At 48.4% G+C, this 21,161-nt stretch overlaps 2 protein-coding genes across 10 annotated transcripts; both read left to right on the top strand.

Annotated features, from left to right (window-relative positions):
* The first annotated feature begins 1,926 nt into the window (after positions 1-1,926).
* On the top strand, positions 1,927-6,840 carry LOC123395213 (putative F-box protein PP2-B12). Of its 9 annotated transcripts, none has more exons than XM_045090161.1 (8): positions 1,927-2,136; positions 2,451-2,519; positions 2,609-2,864; positions 3,657-3,786; positions 4,707-4,893; positions 5,314-5,582; positions 5,644-5,762; positions 5,856-6,536. In XM_045090161.1, the coding sequence occupies exons 5-8, from the start codon at positions 4,794-4,796 to the stop codon at positions 6,277-6,279; spliced, it is 912 nt and encodes a 303-aa protein (XP_044946096.1). In that variant the 5' UTR covers positions 1,927-2,136; positions 2,451-2,519; positions 2,609-2,864; positions 3,657-3,786; positions 4,707-4,793; the 3' UTR covers positions 6,280-6,536. The 9 variants fall into 9 exon arrangements, 8 of the variants coding, with proteins under 8 accessions (XP_044946096.1, XP_044946095.1, XP_044946094.1 ...); XM_045090160.1 differs by having other exon boundaries at positions 4,704-4,893; XR_006609681.1 differs by lacking the exon at positions 3,657-3,786 and adding an exon at positions 6,544-6,840 and having other exon boundaries at positions 4,704-4,893; positions 5,856-6,407.
* Positions 6,841-8,893: 2,053 nt separating this feature from the next.
* LOC123397456 lies at positions 8,894-18,417 on the top strand. The gene is made up of 17 exons (XM_045091984.1): positions 8,894-11,048; positions 11,378-11,462; positions 11,558-11,672; positions 11,859-12,023; positions 12,287-12,323; positions 12,531-12,641; positions 13,225-13,307; positions 13,453-13,566; positions 14,700-14,779; positions 14,904-15,028; positions 15,306-15,365; positions 16,498-16,698; positions 16,791-16,983; positions 17,215-17,300; positions 17,374-17,505; positions 17,607-17,771; positions 17,901-18,417. The coding sequence occupies exons 1-17, from the start codon at positions 8,943-8,945 to the stop codon at positions 18,189-18,191; spliced, it is 4,149 nt and encodes a 1,382-aa protein (XP_044947919.1). The 5' UTR covers positions 8,894-8,942; the 3' UTR covers positions 18,192-18,417.
* The last annotated feature ends 2,744 nt before the right edge of the window (positions 18,418-21,161 follow it).

Genomic DNA, 21,161 nt, shown 5'->3' with positions numbered 1-21,161 from the left:
TTGTTTTGTTTTTCTTGTAGTACAACATTGCACAAAACTTGTTCAAAGAAGAGACGAGGACAACCAAGAAGGGGAAGATCAAGAAAGGCAAGATCTTTACCTTGCCTCATTGCTATGAAGTGTTAAAGGATGATGAGAAATGGAAGAAGCGTGAAGATTCGGATGATTTGCATTTGAGAAACAAACGCAAGCGAACAATTGAGTTGAATGATGATGAGGAGGAGGATGATGCATCAAGTGATGACGGCAAGAGAAGCCCCACACCCAACTCAGTTTCATACTCGAAGCCAAAACGACCGGATGGGTGCAAGAAAGACAAAACCGAAAAGAAGAAGAGGAAAGGAGATGATGAGCTCAGAAATGCTATGGAAGCTATTGTGAAGGCAAGAAAAGAAGCCAACGAGGTGAGGAAAATGGCACGGAACCAAGATGCCGCGGCTGAGGAGAGGAGGTTGGCGGCCGAGGAGAGGAGGGTGGCCGCCGAGGAGAGGAAGGTGGCATTGGAGGAGAGGAAGATGGGCATGGAGGAGCGAGCTAAGTTGTTGGAATGGGAGAAGCACTTGTTCTTCTTGGACACATCTTTGTTCAATGATGCGCAAAAGGAATATGCCAACCTTGCCCGTGAAGAAGTCTTGATCCAAAAAAGAGCCATGATCTGCGGCATGGGTGGCGGTGGCCTTGGCGCCATGGGTGGCGGTGGCCTCGGCGCCATGGGAGGCATGGGTGGCTTCGGAGCCATGGGATGCATGGGTGCACCTCCGGCCGCCATGGGAGGCATGGGTGGCTTTGGAGCACCCTCCGACGCTATGGCCGCCATGGAAGGCATGAGTTTTGCTTCTCTCATGGGAGACATGGGTGCACCTCCGGCCATGGGTGGAAGGTCTTTCGATGTGCCTCCTCACACACATTCCCATGAAGATGCCGTTGAAGATCTTGCCAACACCGTCGGAGCTTCACGTGATGCGGTGCGTGATGAGGTTAGGGAGGAAGATTCATCTTCGAAGGCGGAAGAATCGTCTTCGAAAGATGAGGACGGAGATGAGGAAGATGATGATTGATGTGTCTTTCATTTATGTCTTGAACTTTATTAGTTTGCATTTTGAACTTGGTTGGATGAACTTGTGGGCATGAACTTTTATGCATCAACTTGTTTGTGTCGAATTCACATGTTCATTGCATTTTTGCGCGCGCTGCTGGAGCGGCGTGTGCGTTGCATTTTAGCGCGGCTGCTGCAGCCAGCGCCTATCCCTGCGCTAAACCAGCCGAAGCGCGTGCGGCAGACACATTTTTTGGACGCGGCGCGGGTGTTGGAGATGCTGGGTAGTGGCACCGATCGGTGTGCGCACGCCAGGAGTTGACCCAACCTATAATCTATCGGCAGTCAGCTAATTATCCTCATCAGCTTATAATTAGCCTTATTTCTGTGCCCCCACCCTGCTGTAAGTGAAGTGACCAAGAGGATCGTCATGTTAGGATGACTCTCACACAATATCACTGCATTACAGAGTGGAGGTAGCTGAGCCGGAGGCAGGTGGGCTCTTTCTTTTTTTCATTTTCGTTCTATATATTCAATATTTTTCATGTTCGTTTTTTTTCTATTTCTCCTTCTATTTTGTCTGAAATCATGACTCTTTTCATATTCACGGCCATTCTGATGAAAGTTTGAGCATTTTTAAAAATCACAAACATTTTAATGAAATCACGTATTATTTTCAAATGAGCAAACATTTTATAGAAATTCGTGAACATTTTGAAAATCCTAAATATTCTCTCAATTCGCAAAGATTTTTTAAATCCCACATAGCTCCTGGGCCGTGGCTAGGCTGGAGGGGGCAGGATGCGGGCCGGACTTGCCCCGGGCGGCCACCCCACGTAGCGGAGGCCCAAACCTCCTCCTCCTCTTTCTCCCTCTCTCTCTCCTCTCCCCATCCGATCGAGTCTCCGATTGATTCCCTTCCCCCACCCCAACCAGCTCCACCGGCGACCTGCTCTCCCCCAACCCCGCCCTCCGCCATCTACCGACCCCACCTTCTCCTTCTCGACCTAGGCCCCGGATCCACACTCGAGCAGCTCAGGCATCTGATCTGGCTGTGTCTGTGTGAAGGGATGCGTGCAAGGAGAATCTGCTCTCATCTGGTGAGGATGCCAACCTAACCACCTTCAAGCCCCCCTGTTGCTAACCTAGATCCATTTCTTCACTGATTTGCTGCTAAAGTAAAATAAAAAGCTAAATTAAGGCAGCGACGTCTTGGTGTTAGAGTTTGTTTATCGGCATCCTGTCGGGTAGTTAAACACATCAAACCAAGTTCAAGTGTATGTGTATGTATGCTGCTGCTTCTTTTTCGTTTGGTTCGTAGCATAGATTTCCATAACAGGGCACTATAGACATTCAATTCATGTTTTGTACAGTAGCTAACCCAAAAGCTAAGTTTTGTCTGAATTTTCTTCAGCTTAACTTGTGCAACTTTCATGGTTTTAACAAGCTGGGACCATTCTACATGCGTTAATCCCATCAAGGGGTATGGGCAATTTCCTTTTTCTGTTTCTGACTGAATCTGGTTCATGGTTAAACACCCACACATAATTAATCTATCCAACATCTGTGCAGGGGACCTGCCTCGGCGCGTGTGCAGCACCGCTGAGCTCAAGATCTACTTTGAGAGCATCCTCGACACCAGCAGCAAGAAACCTCCTCCTCAACGCGTCCGTCCCCGACGAGCCCTATTTACCAGAGGAGGTGGAGGAGCAGGCCACCATCCCTCTTCGCCCCTGCCTCCTCTCCTCTCCAGCGCATGGAGACGGAGGGGATAACTGATGGGTGATGGCTACTTCCCCCTCCCCTCCTACCCTTGCGGCCATACGTGGTGAGCTACCCCTCTTTCCCCTCTCTACCCCCAGATCAACACTTGCAATTAATTGTACATACATATGAATGACTACACATCACGTTTTGGTTCAGCTTTTATGTGCATGGTTAAACTTTGACTAAAAATGAAGCACCCCTTTTGGATTTCTATTTCTATTTCTATCAACATGCAGCAGTACGTAATGTCCAACTAGAATTTTTGCACGGTGAACTCCAATGGATACACACACAGATTGAAAAAAACTCGTCGGAGATAAAATCCCGAGCATTCCTTCTTGGGAGCCTTCCTTTTTCTTTTCTATCCTTTCAGTTGGGTTAGGTTGCTGCACAAATGCACCTCACCCCTTTTGCAGCCATGCTGTCGATGCAGCAGGCGGTACCAGGGCGTGCCCCGTCTGAACCCATGTCAAGCTACACCACATGCTGCCACTTACCATGCCTCTACTACCCTGCTGCTTATTTGGTTGCAGCACTGTAGACGACTGAAACTACAGCAGGTCATGTGCTTGCATCAGGTCCTGGTTTAACACTTTGCTGAAGATACAAAATAAACAAGGTTCTAACACACTTTTTGGTTCGAGCGAACTCAAGTTTTCTTTCTAAAACATCACAATTATATATCCTTCTTGTCAAGTACTCCCTTCGTCCGAAATTAGTTGACGCCAAAACGGATGTATCTAGCATTGAAATACGTCTAGATACATCCGTTTGAGCATCAACTAATTCCGGATGGAGGAAACATGATTTAACACACTTTTGTCTCTTGGGATGATATATCTGCCTATTACAGTTGCGCTGGGTAGTGTTGTCTTCAGAAGAGGATTGTGATGCTTGAATGTATGACACTGGAAAACAATTGATGCATCTCTATGTGCTGCTGCTTCCTTGTGCTTTCAGAAAAAATAACTAGGCAACCAAGGGTATGGTTCTGCATCCAGAAACCATAGTCATCCAAAGCTTTCTCCTTTCATGTGTCCTTCTTTACCCAGAAGCCGTAGTATAAAGTACTCCCTCCGTCCCAAAATAACTGTCTTAACTTTGTACTAGCTCTAGTACAAAGTTGTACTAAGCTTGAGACACTTATTTTGGGACGGAGGGAGTAGTATGCATCTTTGGAATGTGTATTCAACATCTTACGTAATTCTGCTTATCCCTGTCTTTGTTGTGAATAAACTGGTGCTAGATTCGCCCATGTGTAGGAGTGGGGATAGTGCTTAGGACAATTGCCCTTTGTCAGGATCTGAAAAAGGCTGAAATCTTGTTGTTGCAAGTTTAAAGCCACCACGTTTTTGTTTTGTTTCATCAATCACCTGTCCTTGTGTCGGTGGATCAGGCCAGGTGGTTGCCGGCTTTCCATTGGCATTTAACAAGCATGGCCCAGTTTAATAAACCTCTCTGGGATAGCCAAACTGGGAAATCGGCGTTTCATCCAGCCATGTGTTGTTGGTACTAATTAACAGTCACAATTACCCTAAAGAATCCAATGATCCAGTAGAGTGTCATCTGCACCATGTGACACACCATATTCAGCCATGGAGGCATTTAGGATGTACATAGTGTAGTCCGTAATGTGACCAAGTGGACATCACACCTTGCAGTATTTGTTTAACATGCAATGTTGCATTTAATTTTTGTCTCATGTGATGATGTGCCTCTTATAGTTGCCTGGGTGATGTCATTAGAACAACTAGTCTGCTGATGAGGCAGCAGATTTAATAATAACCTGCACTGAATCTACCCACTTTAAGATGGTTTAGAGATTTAATAAAAATCACGGGCACAGTTCAATTCTTTGTCCTCTGTGTAACTATGAACTATCTTCCCTTTTCTTGAAAAGAAGGAAACAGCTGTACATAGTGCTGAGGAGGGGCGCGAGTGGTGACTGGTGAACGCCCACCGTTGAATCTGCAAGTGGCGTGCCGCGTGGATGGATCCATTTCCTGTTTGGAGTGGATATGGACCAGCTCCGTCAGACTGCCGCAGATACCTTAGGGCCAGCCCTGGAGCTTTCCCGTCTGGGATCCAAGGTATTCATTCATTCATTGTTGATTCGTTTGTTCGTTCACCCCTGGAGCTTTCAAATATGTTCATCTCCCGGAAGTCTGTGAGGCAGAACCAGTTTCCATTTGCGTAGCTCGCCAGCACCTTCCTCCACCATCAGGTTCCTCGCCTATGGGGTGGACAAGTTCCAATCTTTCGTTTTTGTGGGATTGTATTTTACGGGATGTTTATTCTTTGTCACGTTTGCTAGTATATAGCAGGCGCCTGAAGTTTTTCTAGCGTTCACTCAAATCTCCAACCATCCATTCATTGCTTCTTGATTCGTGCGTGGGTGTGTTTGGGCTGTGGTTTTGTTTTTTTGGCAGTCGATTTTGTTCAGCGGGATGGGCTTCTTATCTTCTGATGCCGTTAGTTTAAGCTCTGTTTATTCCTTTTGGATTTTGCAGAGATTGGTTTCGATCGTGCAAATGATGAAATCGGGCGTCTGCCGGAGGAGCTCCTCTCGGCGGTGCTCGCCAAGACAACGGCGCGCGACGCCAGCCGTGCCGCCGCGGTCTCCCAGCCCTTCCGTGCTGCGGCCGACTCTGACGCCGTCTGGACCTGCTTCGTGCCGGCCCTCACCGACGAGGAGCTGGAGGCCCCCGCGCCGCGGTCCAAGAAGGAGCTCTTCTTCCTCCTCTTAGAACGCCCCGTCCTCCTCCAGGACGGGCTCATGGTACGTGTGTGCACAAAGATTCCTGGGTCGGTCGATCGTTAGCTGATTGTTCAACGCGCAGGCTATGTGGCTGGACAGGGAGACACTCGCCAAATGCTATATGCTATCGGCGAGGAAGCTGTTCATCGCGTCCGGCGACATGCCGCAGCACTGGAGCTGGATCCCTCTCTCCGACTCCAGGTTAGTGATAAGAGCATCCAAGTTAATTGGAGGATGGAGTTTTGCTGCAACGCTAGATTGATTGCTTTCTGCAACTTATGATTCTTTTGCCAGGTTCTCCCAAGGGGCTCAACTTATCCGGGTTACTTGGTTCGAAATCCAGGGACAAATACACAGGACCATGCTCTCCCCAAACTCGACGTATGTGGCTTACCTCGTGTTTAAGCCAGTCGGTGATTATCCTCTTAGCACCATGTTTGGGATTCTGCGGGCCTCGGTCCGCACTGAAGAAGCGAATTTATTCCGCGACGTTCTCTTGGATGAACATTGGCCGCCGCGACGATGGCGGGGGTGTGACGTGGCGGAGCGCCCTCGGCTCAGGGCCGACGGTTGGAAGGAGGTAGAGCTAGGTCAGTTCTACAACGCAGGGGGTGAAGATGGTGAGGTGTCCTTCGGCCTCATGGAAACGAATCAAAGAGGGGTGAAGGCTCGTCTCATTTTGCATGGCATTGAGATCAGATGTCTCAAATCAGGCTGAAGAACACATCCTCCTTCAGACTTTTAAGCTGCTACTTTTTATTTACCTTACCTCATTGACTTTCCTCTGGTAAAGATTTGACCTCTCAGAAAGATTCGACGAGTGAGGGCAGCTTGTGTCGGAATAAGGTAGGGTTTTTATCTCTGAGAAGATTTCCGGACCATGTTAAAGTCTGCAAGAGAATAAGAGCCTGACTCTGCATGCTGTTAATGTTTTGTTTTCAATGTTATTATTATTATAAAGGGGCTGTGTATGTATTTTCAGGGTCTTGACACTTTGATCCTCCTGAAGCCGATATGTTTGAAGAAATGTTGTATGCAATCAGGGTCTCTAGCTGGCAATTCCTATTTGGCACTGCAGGCGCCGGTTTCTACCTTTTTTTGCTAGCCAGCGCCTGCAGCAGCTATTCACGGGCTGCCCATATTCCATTTTTCTTCTGTTTTCTAAACTTTAAAGAAAACTGCAAAAATTCCAAGCGAGGTAGGATTTGAACCTTGCCTCGCTGGTTGTTTGCGATCAACAGGAAACCAACCTGACCACCTCACTAGGTGTGATAACATACACATTTTTTGTCAATTTCCTCATTCTTCTTTTCCTTTTTCTTTTTTCTTTGTCCTTTTCTATTTTTCCTTTTCCACATTAGCATAGTTTTTCTTCAAATAAATGAACTTCTTTTTAAAATTCATGAATTGATTGTTTTGAACCCTGTGAACTGTTTTCACATTGATGAATCTTTTTTAAATTTGATGAAGTTTTTCTCAAAATTGATAATTTTGTTTTCAAAATTGATGAACTGTTTTCAAAATCGATTACCTTTTTTGAAAATTGATTGACTTTTTCCAGAATTGATTAATATTTTTCAAAATCAATGAAAATTTCTCATTTTAGATGAACTTTTCCAAATCTGATGAACTTCTTTTCAAAATTCGTAATTCATTTTTTTAAAGTCGTGATTTTTTTAGCATTGATGAACCCTTTTTAAAAATTAATGAACTTATTTTTCAAATTTGATGGACTCTTTTCATTTTTTTGAACTTCTTCTCAAAATCGATGAATTTTTTTTTTCCAAAATTGATGAACTGTTTTCAAAATCGATCAACTTTTTTGAAAATTGATTGATTTTTCATAACCGCTTAATATTATTTCAGAATTTATGAACATTTTCCAATTTAAATGAACTTTTTTCAAATTGATGAGATTTTATAAAAAAAATAATGGAATTTTTTATACAAATCGATGATCTTTTTTTGAAATAGATGAACTTTTTTCAGAATCGGTGTACTTTACAATTTGTGTGAAATTTTTGTCAAATTCGATGAACATGTTTTCTAAATTCGGTGAAGTTGTTTCCAAATTGATGAACTTTTTTCAAATTCTTATTTTCTTTTGTAAATCCATGAAGAGTTTTTCAATCTCGATGAACTTTTTTCAAAATCGATGAACTATTTTAAATATACAAACTTTTGTTCAGATTTGATGAGTGCTTTTTAAAAATTGATGAACCTTTTTCAAGTTTGTCACGGTTTTTTATCCAATAAATTTATCACGACTTTTTTCCCAAAACTTTTAACAGATATAGTGCATGGATATGCAGCTCTATGATAATGTTATTAAATATTTAGGCTGTGACAAATCATTTAAGTGTGGTGGGTTCAGTGGTTAGCGAGGTCGGATGTGAGATGGATGTCTCAAGTTTGAATCCTGTAGTGCCTCATTTTTTGGGATTTTTTCGTGCGTGTTCGCTGGTCGAACCGTTTCGTAGGCCGGCCCAACTTGCAGGACGCATGGACGGAGGATCTCTTAGCCGGCACTTGCGCTTAAGGCGCCGACTAGGAGCTCCCTCTCTAGCTGGCTCCACACGGCTATCGACATTGTCGTAGAAGAATTTCAAATTCATGTTTTTCTCATCTTTAAGGATTATGTCGTGAAGAGTCACACAACAATTCATGATGTTCTTCAAAGTTTGTTTGTCCCAAAAACGAGTAGGACCATAAACAATGGCAAACCTTAAATTGCAAAACACTAAAGGCTCTTTCAATATCTTTTCAGACAGGCTCTTGTATTTTTGTAAATTCAACATGCTTTTTAGTGCTGGTTTTTTTATGCTCTTGACAAATACTCCCTTCGCTCGGAATTACTAGCATGCCAAGCCAACCTCTCCTCTCATTTGCTACCATCAACTTTTTTATGTCTTCCTCGTTGGGTGCACCAAGATAGACAGGATCAAAGACACGGACGATCACTTTGGTAAATCTACGCACTCACTCAATTATAATATATTCATCAATGCGAAGATATTCGACAACATAGTTAGCCGGAACGCCATACGCAATCACTCGCATAGCTGTCGAATTTATTTTATATGTGCTAAAACCCTTCAAGCCAGTGACGTTTCTTCTTTAAATAAAAAAAATAGAATTTGCCTCATAAGCTTGCACTAATTTTATGAGGAGGGATCGACGCATTCGGTTATTTTATTCAGAGAGATAGAGGGGTCTGCTAGAGTTGCCTAAGCGGGCCTATAGTACTCGGGGCGGGCCCGGCTATTCGAGCCCAACTTCTTGCAGATATTTTTTCTATCCACATGGCGGGAGGCTTTTCTTCCTCGGCGAACCCAATCCAAAACTCCACTCCACTCTTTTTCTTCTTCTATCCGCTCCGCCATGGCCACCGCCGCCGCCTTCCTCTTCCACGCCCCGCCGCGCGGCCACCACCACAACCACAAGACCAAGCCCGCCACCAGGCCCACGACCACCCTCTGCTCCGCCGCGCCCTCCTCCACGCCCTCCCTCGCCGACCAGCTGGAGCCGCTCGCCCGCACGCTGCTCACCGACAAGCCCACCCCCGCCGCCGACCGCGCGCAGCGCCCCACCCCGGAGCCCACCTGGGTCAATCCCTCCAGGCCGCGCCCCACGGTGCTGTCCCTCCGCCGCCAGCGCCGCCGCCCGGCCTCCTCCCACCCGTCCTCGGCGCCGCTCCAGCCGCTGCTCCGCGACCTGCGCGCGCTCCCGGAGGACGCTGACCTGGCGCCCACCCTCCACGCCTTCTTCCCGCTCCCGGACTCCCCGCCCACCTCCTCCGACGCGCTGCTCCTCCTCAACTACCTCCACCCGTCCTGGCGCAAGACGCTCTCCCTCCTCGCCTACCTCCGCGGCCTCCCCGCCGACGCCGGCTTCGCCGTCGACACCATCCTCTTCAACGTCGCCCTCAAGTCGCTCCGCGCCGCGCGCCGCTGGGACGAGGCGGAGCTGCTCGCCCTCGACATGGTCGACTCCGGCGTCCCGCTCGACAACATCACCTACTCCACCCTCATCACCGCCGCCCGCCGCTGCCGCCAGTTCGCCAAGGCCGTCGAGTGGTTCGAGCGCATGTACTCCCCCGGCAGCGCCGTGCTCCCCGACGAGGTCACCTACTCCGCCGTCCTCGACGTCTACGCGCAGCTCCGGATGAAGGAGGAGGTGCTGGCCCTCTTCGACCGCGCCCGCGGCAGCGGCTGGAAGCCCGACCACGTCGCCTTCGCCGTGCTCGCCAAGATGTTCGGCGAGGCCGGCGACTACGACGGCATCCAGTTCGTCTTCAAGGAGATGCGGGAGGTCGGCACCAAGCCCAACATCTTCGTCTACAACGCGCTGCTCGAGGCGCTTGGCAAGACCGGCAAGCCGGGCCTCGCCCGCAACCTGTTCGAGGAAATGACCGCCGAGGGCGTCGAGCCCAACGCGCGCACGCTCACCGCCGTGGCCAAGATCTACGGCCGGGCTCGCTGGGGCCGCGACGCGCTCCAGCTCTGGGACCAGATGCGCGAGAAGAAGATCCCAGCCGACAGCATCCTCTGCAACACGCTGCTCAGCATGTGCGCCGACGTGGGGCTGGTCGCCGAGGCCGAGCAGCTCTTCGAGGAGATGAAGGACCCGGACCTCACCGACGTCCCCCAGCCGGACAAGTGGAGCTACACGGCCATGATCAACATCTACGGGAGCATCAAGGACGCGGACCGCGCGCTCCAGCTGTTTGTGGAAATGCTCCAGAGCGGCATAGAGGCCAACATCATGAGCTACACCATCGTGATCCAGTGCCTCGGCAAGGCGAACAGGATACGGGATGCCGTGGAGGTGCTCGAAGCGGGGCTGGAGAGGGGCCTCAAGCCCGACGACCGGCTATGCGGGTGCCTGCTCTCTGTTGTCGCGCTAAGCACCGGGGAGGAGACGGAGCTGGTGCTCGCCTGCCTCGAAAAGTTCAACGGAAACCTGGTCAAGCTGATCAGGATGCTCGGGGATGACCAGGTGGGCGCCGATGAGCTCAAGGAGCAGCTAAAGGCCGTGCTGAACGCCGCGGAGACCGATGTGCGCCGGCCCTACTGCAACTGCCTGATCGACATATGCCAAAACCATGGCCTGCCCGCCCGGAGGCCCAGGGAGCTCTTCCGGCTCGCCCAGGGCTACGGGCTCTACTCCAAGCTCCACATCAGGAAGGACGACGAGTGGCTGCTGGACCTGCGGTCGCTCTCGGTCGGCGCGGCCAAGACGGCGTTCGACGACTGGATGGCAGCCCTCACGGAGCGCGCCGTGCAGGACCAGCCCCTGCCGCAATCCTTCAACGTGTTCACCGGGTCCAGCACCCACAAGTTCGCGCAGGGGCTGGCGAGCGCCTTCGCAGCCCACCTCGAGGAGGCGGCAGCGCCGTTCCGCCCGAGCGAGTCCCAGGTCGGCAGCTTCGTCAGCTCCAGGGACGAGCTAGTCCTGTGGCTGCAGACGAGCAGTTCGTCGTCTCCGGTCGTCGCGGGATGATTGATGCCTGAACATCGGGTTTTGATGCAGGATGCTCCCAGTCCCATGGAGAGTGGGAGGAGGACTGAACTGGGTGTGTTGTCTAGTAGGCTCATCATCCAGTCAGTGCATGCATTAGTTATTATTAGGAAGTCAAGTATGATCTCTGATCTCTTCATAAGGGGTATGCAATGTAGTTCCTCCCTCCATACAGAGATACTGTCCAGAAACGATTGACCCGGTTTGTCGTACTTAGCTATGTAGGTTAATGATTCTGTATGAAAATTTTGAAAAGCAACTTGTCAAATACTACTTACAATCTCACCTTTGTGCAGTTCCAGGCATTGCAAGCATATCTTGTGGTTCAAGCTTGTGTTGATTTGGTGACAGATATCTGTCATCAGTCATACCAAACCGAATGTGATCTGCTAATTTCTATGGGGAAAATGCAGGCCATGTAGAGCTGGAGACTGAAAGCATTGTTATTTCTCTCAGTTGTTGCGGGAAATTTGTAGGCTATGTAAAAGCAGAGACTGCCCTGCCAGGTTGTGTTTTGCAGTTTGCTTGCCAACCTGCTTCAGCACCTGTTTCTTTTAGGGTTGCTTCAGTATTTGTTGGCACTGAGAGCTGGTGTGTTTCCCTCTTCAGCCTTTGATTTTGGGAGTGGCCGATCATTTCTGCGACGGGTTTTGATGCAGGATGCTCCCAGTCCCATGGAGAGGGGTAAATGACCCGAACTGGGTGTGTTACAATGGTTAGTAGGCTGATCATTCAGTCAGTGTATGGTTGAAACTGCACTGGTACCGTATTTTTTAGGAAGAGAAGTATGATCTCTGATCCCTTCATAAGGATACTTATGTGGTTCTTCCACGCAGGGTTACTGACTGAAAGTGGCGAAGTCATGCTTAGTTGCGGCGATGGCTTTGTATGCAGTTTTGAAATGCCACTTGTTGAGTTCAGTGTATATCTTGCTGATTCCATGTGAGTTAACACTGCTCAGCTGGTCTGTTGCCCTCTTTGCAGAGTGAAGCAAATGAAGTACATGATTTTTGCAGCAATTTGTTTCTATGGAAAATATATTATTTTTTTCCTAGGAAGAAAAGCATGATCGATCTCTTTATAGGTTATGTGGTTGATTCTTCCATGGCTTGCAGAGTTCCTGGCTGAAAAAGATGGCCATTTCGTGGTGCTTTGTCACGGCAATTGTTCTGTACGCGGCCCGTTTTTGAAATGCCGCTTGTCAGATACCATCTCTTCTCAGCTGCGTGCAGTGCAGGCACTGTATGTATATCTTTGCCGATTCAACATTGGCCCGTCAAGTTTCTGCGTAAAGAAAAGAAAAGTTTGAGCAGCATGATGTGTTTTTCCCACCTGGCTGCATCAGTTTTTTGTAGGGAGGCTTCAGTATATGTGATTTGGGAGCACAGCCTGTGTGTTGCCCTCTCCTTCAGCCTTTGATTTGGGAGCTGTGAGACTTTGTGAATGCAGGAAGCGGTTGAACTGAACATTCCTCAGGATGATCACCACCACCACGGCGACGACGACGATGGTTCCTTGCTGATCGTGGAAGAGGAGCACCGATTAGCTGCTGAAGGTGATGTAGTACTTTTATTTTTCGAGGTGATGTAGTACACGACATGATGAAGGTGAGGATCTTTTCGTGTCCAGGGGAAAAAGCAAAAGGAAAAAGAAAAGAGAGAGAGGCCAGAATGGGGAAACAGTAGGGCATGTACAATGGTTGATAAGATAGTCTTATCTTAAGTCTTGCATGTAGTTTAGAGATGACAAAAAATATATCTTACAATGCGTCATCTCTTAGTCTTATCTTCAATGACTAGCTATTGCTAAATATGTGGTGAGACATATTGTGCTAAGAGATCATCTCTTGTCTTGTCTTAAATAAAAGAAGAGAAATCTTTTTTTTTATGATTTTTTTCCCCTCCATATCATCATTTATCCTACGTTGCCATGGTAAGATAAGGTAGCAATCGAATTTCTCTTGTTTTCTGCTCGCTGTATGGGCTCGGCCTCCGTAGGCTGCTGACAAATGGGCTGGGCCGCTCCTTCCACACACACAGACACAGACACGCCACAAATGGAGGCCTTCCTCCCACCGGCCACCACGGCACACCCCGCACACACGCTCGCGCGGCAGAGAGATCGGAGGGGATCGCCGGGGTAGGTGGTGATCGGCCGGAGCGGGAGGGGGAAGATGATTCTCGCCGTGCTCTTCGCCAACTCCGAGGGCAACATCCTCATCGAGAGGTACGTTTGTAGGTGGCCCCGCCTGCTTTCCTACTCACGACCACCCCGAGATCTCGCCGAGATCTGCTCCTGCAGCGCCGCCTCACGAATCGAATCTCATCTCATCTCATCTCCACGGGAAACCTACCTATCAATCCGTCTGCAGGTTCCATGGCGTCCCGGCGGAGGAGCGGCTGCACTGGCGCTCCTTCCTCGTCAAGCTCGGCGCCGAGAACCTCAAGGGGGCCAAGTCCGAGGAGCTCCTCGTCGCTTCCCACAAGTGAGTCACCATGGCTGCATCACCAACGCACCCGTAGATGAGCAATTTTCCAATTGTCACTTCATTCCGTTGCTACTAGTAGTACACACGCATGCTCCACATCAACTCCAACTGCCATTCTCATGCCAATTTAGGACCAGTAAGTACTAGGTGCTGCTGAGTCAGTGGTGGAAGCAGCATAGAGCTCGGGCGCTAATCAAGCTGGTTTAACAAGATGTCTAGATTAAACCTGACCATCATTAGCCCCTGCTCCTTGATGATGTCTGTCTATCTCCAAAATATCCTAGCGTGTCAAACGCTTAATATCGCACCGATCCTTATTGTTCTGTTGGCTTTAGTTACCTTTTTTGTCGCATAATAAAATCGTGATTTCGTTATACACTTTTGAGGTCAATTAATGGTGGCACTGGTTTGGAAAGCCTACATGTCGCCTTACTTAACCAAAAGCTTCTCCAACATTTTTAACAAGCGGTGATTGACAGTCCCTGGGAGGTACAATCCAACATCAATGATTAGAAAAATACACAAGAGAAATTATTTGACCCCTTTCATGTCACCAAAAGGCTCTTCAGCTTTAATAGATACTCAGGCCTATTGTCGTTTGTTTGATGGATGATATATGAATATGGTGCACCTGGTACTGGATCAGTTTCTAACTACCATTGCTATACACCTGTATCTGTGTGTTGGCGCCAGTAGTTGGCCGACGTGCGGTTACCTGACTTGTTATTCTATTCAAGTGTGTGATGTTAAAACCAAGCCATTTGTATTCAGTTTAAATGCTCTCTGCTATATATATGCCAAAAGCCATCATTATAACTTTCACCATATACATTTTCCCAGAATTCCAAATTAGTCAGACATTCTTGATTTGTTATTCTAATTACTACTCCTAGCTTTTTGTGTAACGACATTTGTATTATGAGCTGTTGATAGCCCAGTAAATTGCAAGATTTTTTTTTCAAAGTAACCTTCCTTTAGGCATCTGTACAATCAGCCATATGATAGAGAATTTGAGCTGCTACATATGCATCTTCAACTCCAGTTCCATGGTTGCCATGACTTCAGTCTGAACCAAGCTTATGTTCCTTTTAACTCCCCATTTAAATATCTGATTGTTGGTGCTTTCCCAGGTCGGTCTCCATTGTGTATACCATGATTGGGGACGTCTGCCTGTACATTGTTGGCAAGGATGAATATGATGAGCTTGCTCGTGAGTGTCGTTGAGTTTCAGACTTTGGTCTTGTTATAAGCGTATCCTGTTTTGAAACCTTCATTATCTCACCTCGCTTTTTGCCTTATGCCTGGTAGTAATATACTGTCTGGACATTTTGTAGTGTCGGAGGTGATCTTCGCTGTTACGTCGGCGGTGAAGGATGTGTGTGCGAAACCACCCACCGAGCGCCTCTTCCTCGACAAGTACGGGAGGATCTGTCTGTGCCTTGATGAGATCGTTTGGCAGGTAAGCTTCCAGCTATTTTTCTTGCCGTGTAGCAGTTAAACATGCCTTTGCCAATCCACGGGGAGCACCGATTTATTTTGATACTCCCAGACTCCCAGTGATGGAATGCAAACTGGTTAACCTACCGCTGTCGGAGCGATAACAGGAGCATCTGTCCCGGTGGCTGGCCGTTGTGAATTCTTTCATCCTTCTTACTTGTCTGGTGTATGTTGTCGTTGATGATGAATATTCTGAGCCGCTGTTCATGTGACGCCCTTGTTGTTGATGGTGCGTGCAGGGGTTGCTGGAGAACACGGAGAAGGACAGGGTCCGGAGGCTGATCAGGCTCAAGCCCCCAGTGGAGCCATGATTTTTTCCACTTGATGGATCCTGTGTATGTATCCCTTTGTTAGAGCCTGGATGGTACTACTAGTCACAAACACTTGACACTTGTGTGATTCTTCTGTCCATGGATGTACTGTGTACAACAAGTTGATGGGAATGTAATTTGGTATATGGTTTCAATTTCATTTCATGGCATGTGATTTGTAATGACCCAGTAAAATTCACATCCATAAATTGTCCTGCTCATGCACACGAAAAACCGATATAAGAAATTCATATATACGAGTATACAATTGAATAAATTTCACTATTTTTTCAAAGTACCTTTCTCGGCTCCAGTTGAAATGATCTCCTGGTGTGAACAATAAAATAGAAAGATTTAGACAAAAAATAAAAAAAAAATCAGATTCTTTTCTTGTGCCAAACTTTAATTTATTGAAATAACTTTGATGAAACTTGTGGTGAGTTAAAATAAAACCGTTTCTCCAAAATGCGTTCAAAAGTAGTCCATCCGATCAGAAATAAACAAAACTGTGACACTTATTTTCGGTCTGATGGAGTATCATTTTCAAGCATTGATTTTTCTTATTTCTGCCATGACTTGGAGTATGTGGTTTCATGATGAAACTTTGCAAACACTCCAATCATCTCTTAAAGCTGGCCGCAATAAAAATTCAGAATTTTGATCTTTTTTATTATGTTTTTTGATCTATTACTTCCTCCACCTCAAAACAAATGTTTTAATTTTATATTAGTTTTAATATAAATTTATATTAAATTTAAGACACTAATTGGAATGAGTACTATTTATTCATCCAGAAGCATGCGAGGTCGCGGAGTAGCCGGCGATTTCGTTCTATTTGGAGTCGGAAAAACAGAAAAGAATGGAAGATAAAAAAGTAAAAAAAAATAAGGCACCACCTGCCAGCTGGGACCCACCCACCGCCGTTCTCGCTCGAGTCTCAACACGCAGGCGCTTCCTTCCTTCGACGTGTCAAGACGAGGGGTGACGTGTCATCAAGCCGAGCTCCCACCCGTACATGCACAGCATCAACCCAAGCTTCTTGTGTAGCCAGCTCGGGTCTCACTCATCTTCCTTCCAGCAACACCAAGCTCAACTGGGTAGCAGGCGTGGGAGAGCCTAGTTACAAGAGACCGGAGCGATGGATGTGGTGAACGGCGTGCTCAACTGGGCGGCGGCGCCCGCCATGCTCGCCGCCCTCCTGCTCTTCTACCCGCCATACTACCTCTTCAAGACCTGCTACTCCTTCCTCTCCTACCTCTTCCCGGACAACCTCAAGCGCAAGGTCGTCCTCATCACCGGCGCCTCCTCCGGCATCGGCGAGGTCAGCACACAACATCTTATTACTCTGCTTCTGCTTCTTCTTCTTGTTGTTTTCTTATGCTACTCTGCTCTTCAATTACCTCGTGCATGCAGCAACTGGCCTACCAGTACGCCGCCAAGGGGGCATGCCTCGCCCTGGTGGCCAGGAGGGAGTGGAGCCTCCGCCAGGTCGCCGACCGTGCCTTCGACCTCGGCGCGCCGGACGTCATCATTCTCCCCGGCGACGTCGCAGACCCTGACGACTGCAACAGATTCATTCAGGCCACGATCGACCACTACGGCCGATGTAAGCCACTCAGTCTCACATTGCAACTACCCCCTCCGCCCCGAATTACTTGTCCCGGAAATGAATGTATTTACATCTATTTTAGTTCTAGATTCATCCATTTTCATACGATTTTGCGACAAGTAATTCCGGACAAAGGGAGTAATATATTTCTGCCACACACACACTACTCATTCATTTGGGCATCTCATCCAGTTGACACTACTACTTGCATGTGTTGATCAATTACAGTGGACCATCTTGTGTGCAACGCCGGCATTGCGAGCGTCGGCGCTTTTCAGGAGATTCCCGATGTCACTAACTACAGCTCCCAGCTTGTAAGTGATGCAGCATAATTCATTATGCCTGTCAAGACACCCACGAGTGTCAAAACTAATATTTTGTTTTCAGGATGTGAACTTCTGGGGTGCAGTTCAGTCCACTTTTGCTGCTCTGCCTCATCTTAAAAGGACCCGAGGGAGGATCGTCGTCACCGCGTCGGCGACCGGATGGAACCCCGTTCCGCGCATGATTTTCTATAACGTAACTAACATGGTTTATTTCATCACTTAAGTGTAGGATGAAGGAATCGGTGATAGAGTCAATGCTAGTGCTGATGTTTGTTGTGTTCCTGTTAATTTTAGGCTGCCAATGCCGCACTGATAAACTTCTTCGAGACGCTGCGGGCGGAGCTTGGCAGTGAAGTTGGCATCACAATAGTGACGCCAGGGTGGATCGAGTCCGAGATGTCCAAAGGCAAGTTCCTCAAGGAGCATGGAGGTGTGGAGGTTGATCAAGAATTTCGAGATGTGAGGACACTTGCTACCACTCACTTTTTCTATACATTTTACCTAAATTTCTGTTGCAACAATGAAACAGTTTTAACGTAAAAATCAACCGATTGTGATCATCTGCCATCTCGAATTATTGATTTCTAGGCTCAAGTTGGTCTATTCCCGGTGGAGTACGCCAAGAACTGCGCGAGGGCGATGGTGCAGGCAGCTCGCCAAGGTGACCGTTACCTCACCGTGCCCTCATGGTTCGGCACAATGTACCTGTGGAGGGTGTTTGCGCCGGAGGTCATCGAGTTCTGCTATCGCCTCCTGTACATGCACGGCCATGGTGGCGGCGACCAGACCGATGCGCCGAGCAAGACGATGGCCCAGGGTGGCGGGAAGCAGATGCTGTACCCCTCCTCGCTGCAGTCCTCCGACGTCAAGAACGAGTAGGAACTTGGTATATACGTATATGGTTCACATATCCTTAGTTATGTGCTTCGATCTACGTGGATGCTAGTCCTAGCTAGTTTATAATTTTGAATAAGTTGTGCTCTAGCTAATAGTGTTGGATTTGAGAGTGCAGGTTCGATACTTGCTTTATATGTGATATGTGAGACTGGTTTGTGTCTTCAGAATAATGTTTGCGTTGAACTATATTGTCTGCATCTCTTCATCAGTTCCGACTTTTGAATGAGTTGACTTTAGCATTAGCTAAACGAGAGAGAGAGGGTAGAACTGCCGATGTATAATTGTGCATGGCTGTTACAGGTACATATAGAGCCGACCCCCTCGCCTGGTCTCCCGAGTGGATAGGCACGCAGGCCATCGTGGAGAGGTGGTTGGGATCCTGAAGACTAGGACTACATACAACAATATTGCATGGTACATGTACAAGTGTATGACACGTTAACACCCCCCCCCCCCCCCCTCTCTAGTCGGAACTCCTCCAGGATGGATGTTCAGACTAGACCGGAAGTCCTCAAACACGGCTGGTGAACACATCTGCAAACTGGAACTCCTCCAGGATGGATGTTCAGACTAGACCGGAAGTCCTCAAACACGACTAGACCGGAAGTCCTCAAACACGGCTGGTGAACACATCTGCAAACTGGACGTGCAAAACGCGGGCTTCGCCACACGATCACAAACAAAGTTCAGGTCAATTTCGACATGCTTGGTGCGTTGATGAACAAAGTGCAGGTCAATTTCGACATGTTTGGTGCGTTGATGTTGGACGGGGTTGGTGGAGAGGTATGTCGCGCTGATGTTGTCGCAGTAGACAACGGTGGCGCGAGCGGCGGGGCGACGAAGCTCGTGAAGGAGTTGACGAAGCCAGGTGGTCTCGGCGACGCAGTTTGCAACACCGCGGTACTCTGCCTCGGCACTAGAGCGCGAAACAGTATGTTGTCGCTTAGACGACCAGGAGATCAAGTTTGAGCCGAGAAAGACACAAAAACCTGATGTAGATTTCCGAGTGTCGGGACAGCCGACCAATCAGCGTCGGAGTAGGCGATGAGCTCGTGAGAGGAAGAGCGATAGAACTGTAACCCGAAGTGGGACGTGCGTTTGAGATAATGCAAGATCCGCTTGACGAGCTGGTAATGGGAGGAGCGGGGTGCATGCATGAATAGGCAGGCTTGCTGCACAGCGTATGCAATGTCAGGCCGAGTGAGGGTGAGGTACTGAAGTGCCCCGGCGATGCTCCGGTACAAGGTTGGGTTGGAGAGAGGAGTGCCATCAGATGCAGAGAGTTTGGATTTGGTGTCTACAGGGGTGGATATGGGGTTACAGTTTAACATGTTGGTGCGATCCAAAATCTCAAGGACATACTGTTGTTGAGAGAGGAACAAGCCAGAGGTGTTGCATGTGACGTTGACACCAAGGAAATGGTGAATGTCGCCGAGATCAGACATGGCAAATTCGGTTTTAAGTGAGGTGATGATGGAATGGAGGGTGGATGTCGTGTTGGCAGTGAGAATGATATCGTCGACATAGAGGAGAAGATATGCAACCGAATTGCCATGATGATAGGTGAAGAGAGAGGTATCACATTTGGACGCCACAAAGCCTAAGGAGACAATGTATGACTGGAAACGCAGGAACCACGTGCGAGGAGCCTGTTTGAGTCCGTAGAGGGATTTGTGGAGGAGGCACACGTGATGAGGGTGGGAGGGGTCGACGAAGCCAGAAGGTTGAGTGCAATATACCGTCTCACCGAGATCACCGTGAAGGAATGCGTTCTTGACGTCCAGTTGATGGATTGGCCAAGATTGGGCGGTGGCAAGGCTAAGAACAACACGCACCGTAGCTGGTTTAACAACCGGGCTAAATGTCTCCGTGTAGTCGATGCCCTCCTGTTGCGTGAAGCCACAAAGTACCCAGCGGGCTTTGTACCGAGCAAGGGTGTCGTCGGGGTTGAACTTGTGACGGAAAATCTACTTTCCGGTGACCACGTTGACACCTGCAGGTCGAGGAACCAAACTCCAAGTTTTGTTCTTAAGCAAAGCATGAAATTCATCTAGCATAGCATCGTGCCAATGGTGATCCTGGAGGCCAGATTTATATGAGGAAGGGATGGGAGGAATAGGAGACGTGGTGGTTGCGGTGAGGGAAAAAAATTTGCGTGGTTGTGCAAAGCCTCGTTTGGCCCGGATGGTCATGCGGTGCGAATTAACAGGAGGGGGGACAGGAACGACAGAGCGACGTGGTGGGGAGGGAGTCGGTGGCACAGGCTGCAAGGTAGATGTGGTGGGGTTGGTAGCCGAGGCGGTGTGGGAATCAGTGGAAGGCCCGGCGGGCGATCCGAGCGGGGAGGAGGAGTCAGGGGCGACAAGTCTAGGAGATGCCGTAGCGGGCAAGTTGGGGGCGATGGGTGTGGGGCAGCGGTTGGAGCGGACGAGGCGGTAGGGGTGGTGGGGCGATCTGGAAACGCGTGCGGAGCGCGGGTTGGTGGAGCACTGGGCGGGAAAGGGGGAGGACTAGCGCTGCTGTCCGAGGTAGGTGGGGAGGGAATCCCGGGGGCGATTGCGCGCAGGTGGCAGCCAGGCGCGAGATCCGGTGCGGGTGGTGGGTTTGTGACCGGTTGTGTGGGGGGCGTGTATGGAAAAGTAGTTTCATCAAAAACCACATGCCGGGACACAATGACTTTGCGAGTTTGGAGATCGAAACACCGATACTCCTTGTGTTCAAGAGGATAACCAAGGAACACACAACGAGTGGAGAGAGGAGCTAATTTGTGGGGTGTGGTGGCTGTTGGAAATATGCCCTAGAGGCAATAATAAATTAGTTATTATTATATTTCTTAGTTCATGATAATCGTTTATTATCCATGCTATAATTGTATTGATTGGAAACACAATACTTGTGTGGATACATAGACAAAACATTGTCCCTAGTAAGCCTCTAGTTGACTAGCTCGTT

The sequence above is a fragment of the Hordeum vulgare genome, chromosome 5H (genome assembly GCF_904849725.1).
Source record: "Hordeum vulgare subsp. vulgare chromosome 5H, MorexV3_pseudomolecules_assembly, whole genome shotgun sequence".
Classification (NCBI taxonomy): domain Eukaryota; kingdom Viridiplantae; phylum Streptophyta; class Magnoliopsida; order Poales; family Poaceae; genus Hordeum; species Hordeum vulgare.
This window is presented reverse-complemented; position numbering and strand designations above follow the sequence as displayed.

Bases quoted from the DNA above. Each gene is read 5' to 3' on its own strand.
- LOC123395213 (XM_045090164.1), top strand. From the start codon at position 4,794: ATGGATCCATTTCCTGTTTGGAGTGGATATGGACCAGCTCCGTCAGAC. The intron at 4,894-5,313 runs GTATTCATTCAT...TGGATTTTGCAG, and splicing joins TTTCCCGTCTGGGATCCAAG to AGATTGGTTTCGATCGTGCA. The intron at 5,763-5,855 runs GTTAGTGATAAG...TTCTTTTGCCAG, and splicing joins ATCCCTCTCTCCGACTCCAG to GTTCTCCCAAGGGGCTCAAC.
- LOC123397456 (XM_045091984.1), top strand. From the start codon at position 8,943: ATGGCCACCGCCGCCGCCTTCCTCTTCCACGCCCCGCCGCGCGGCCAC. The intron at 11,049-11,377 runs GTCGTCGCGGGA...ACCTTTGTGCAG, and splicing joins CGAGCAGTTCGTCGTCTCCG to TTCCAGGCATTGCAAGCATA. The intron at 13,308-13,452 runs GTACGTTTGTAG...ATCCGTCTGCAG, and splicing joins GGCAACATCCTCATCGAGAG to GTTCCATGGCGTCCCGGCGG.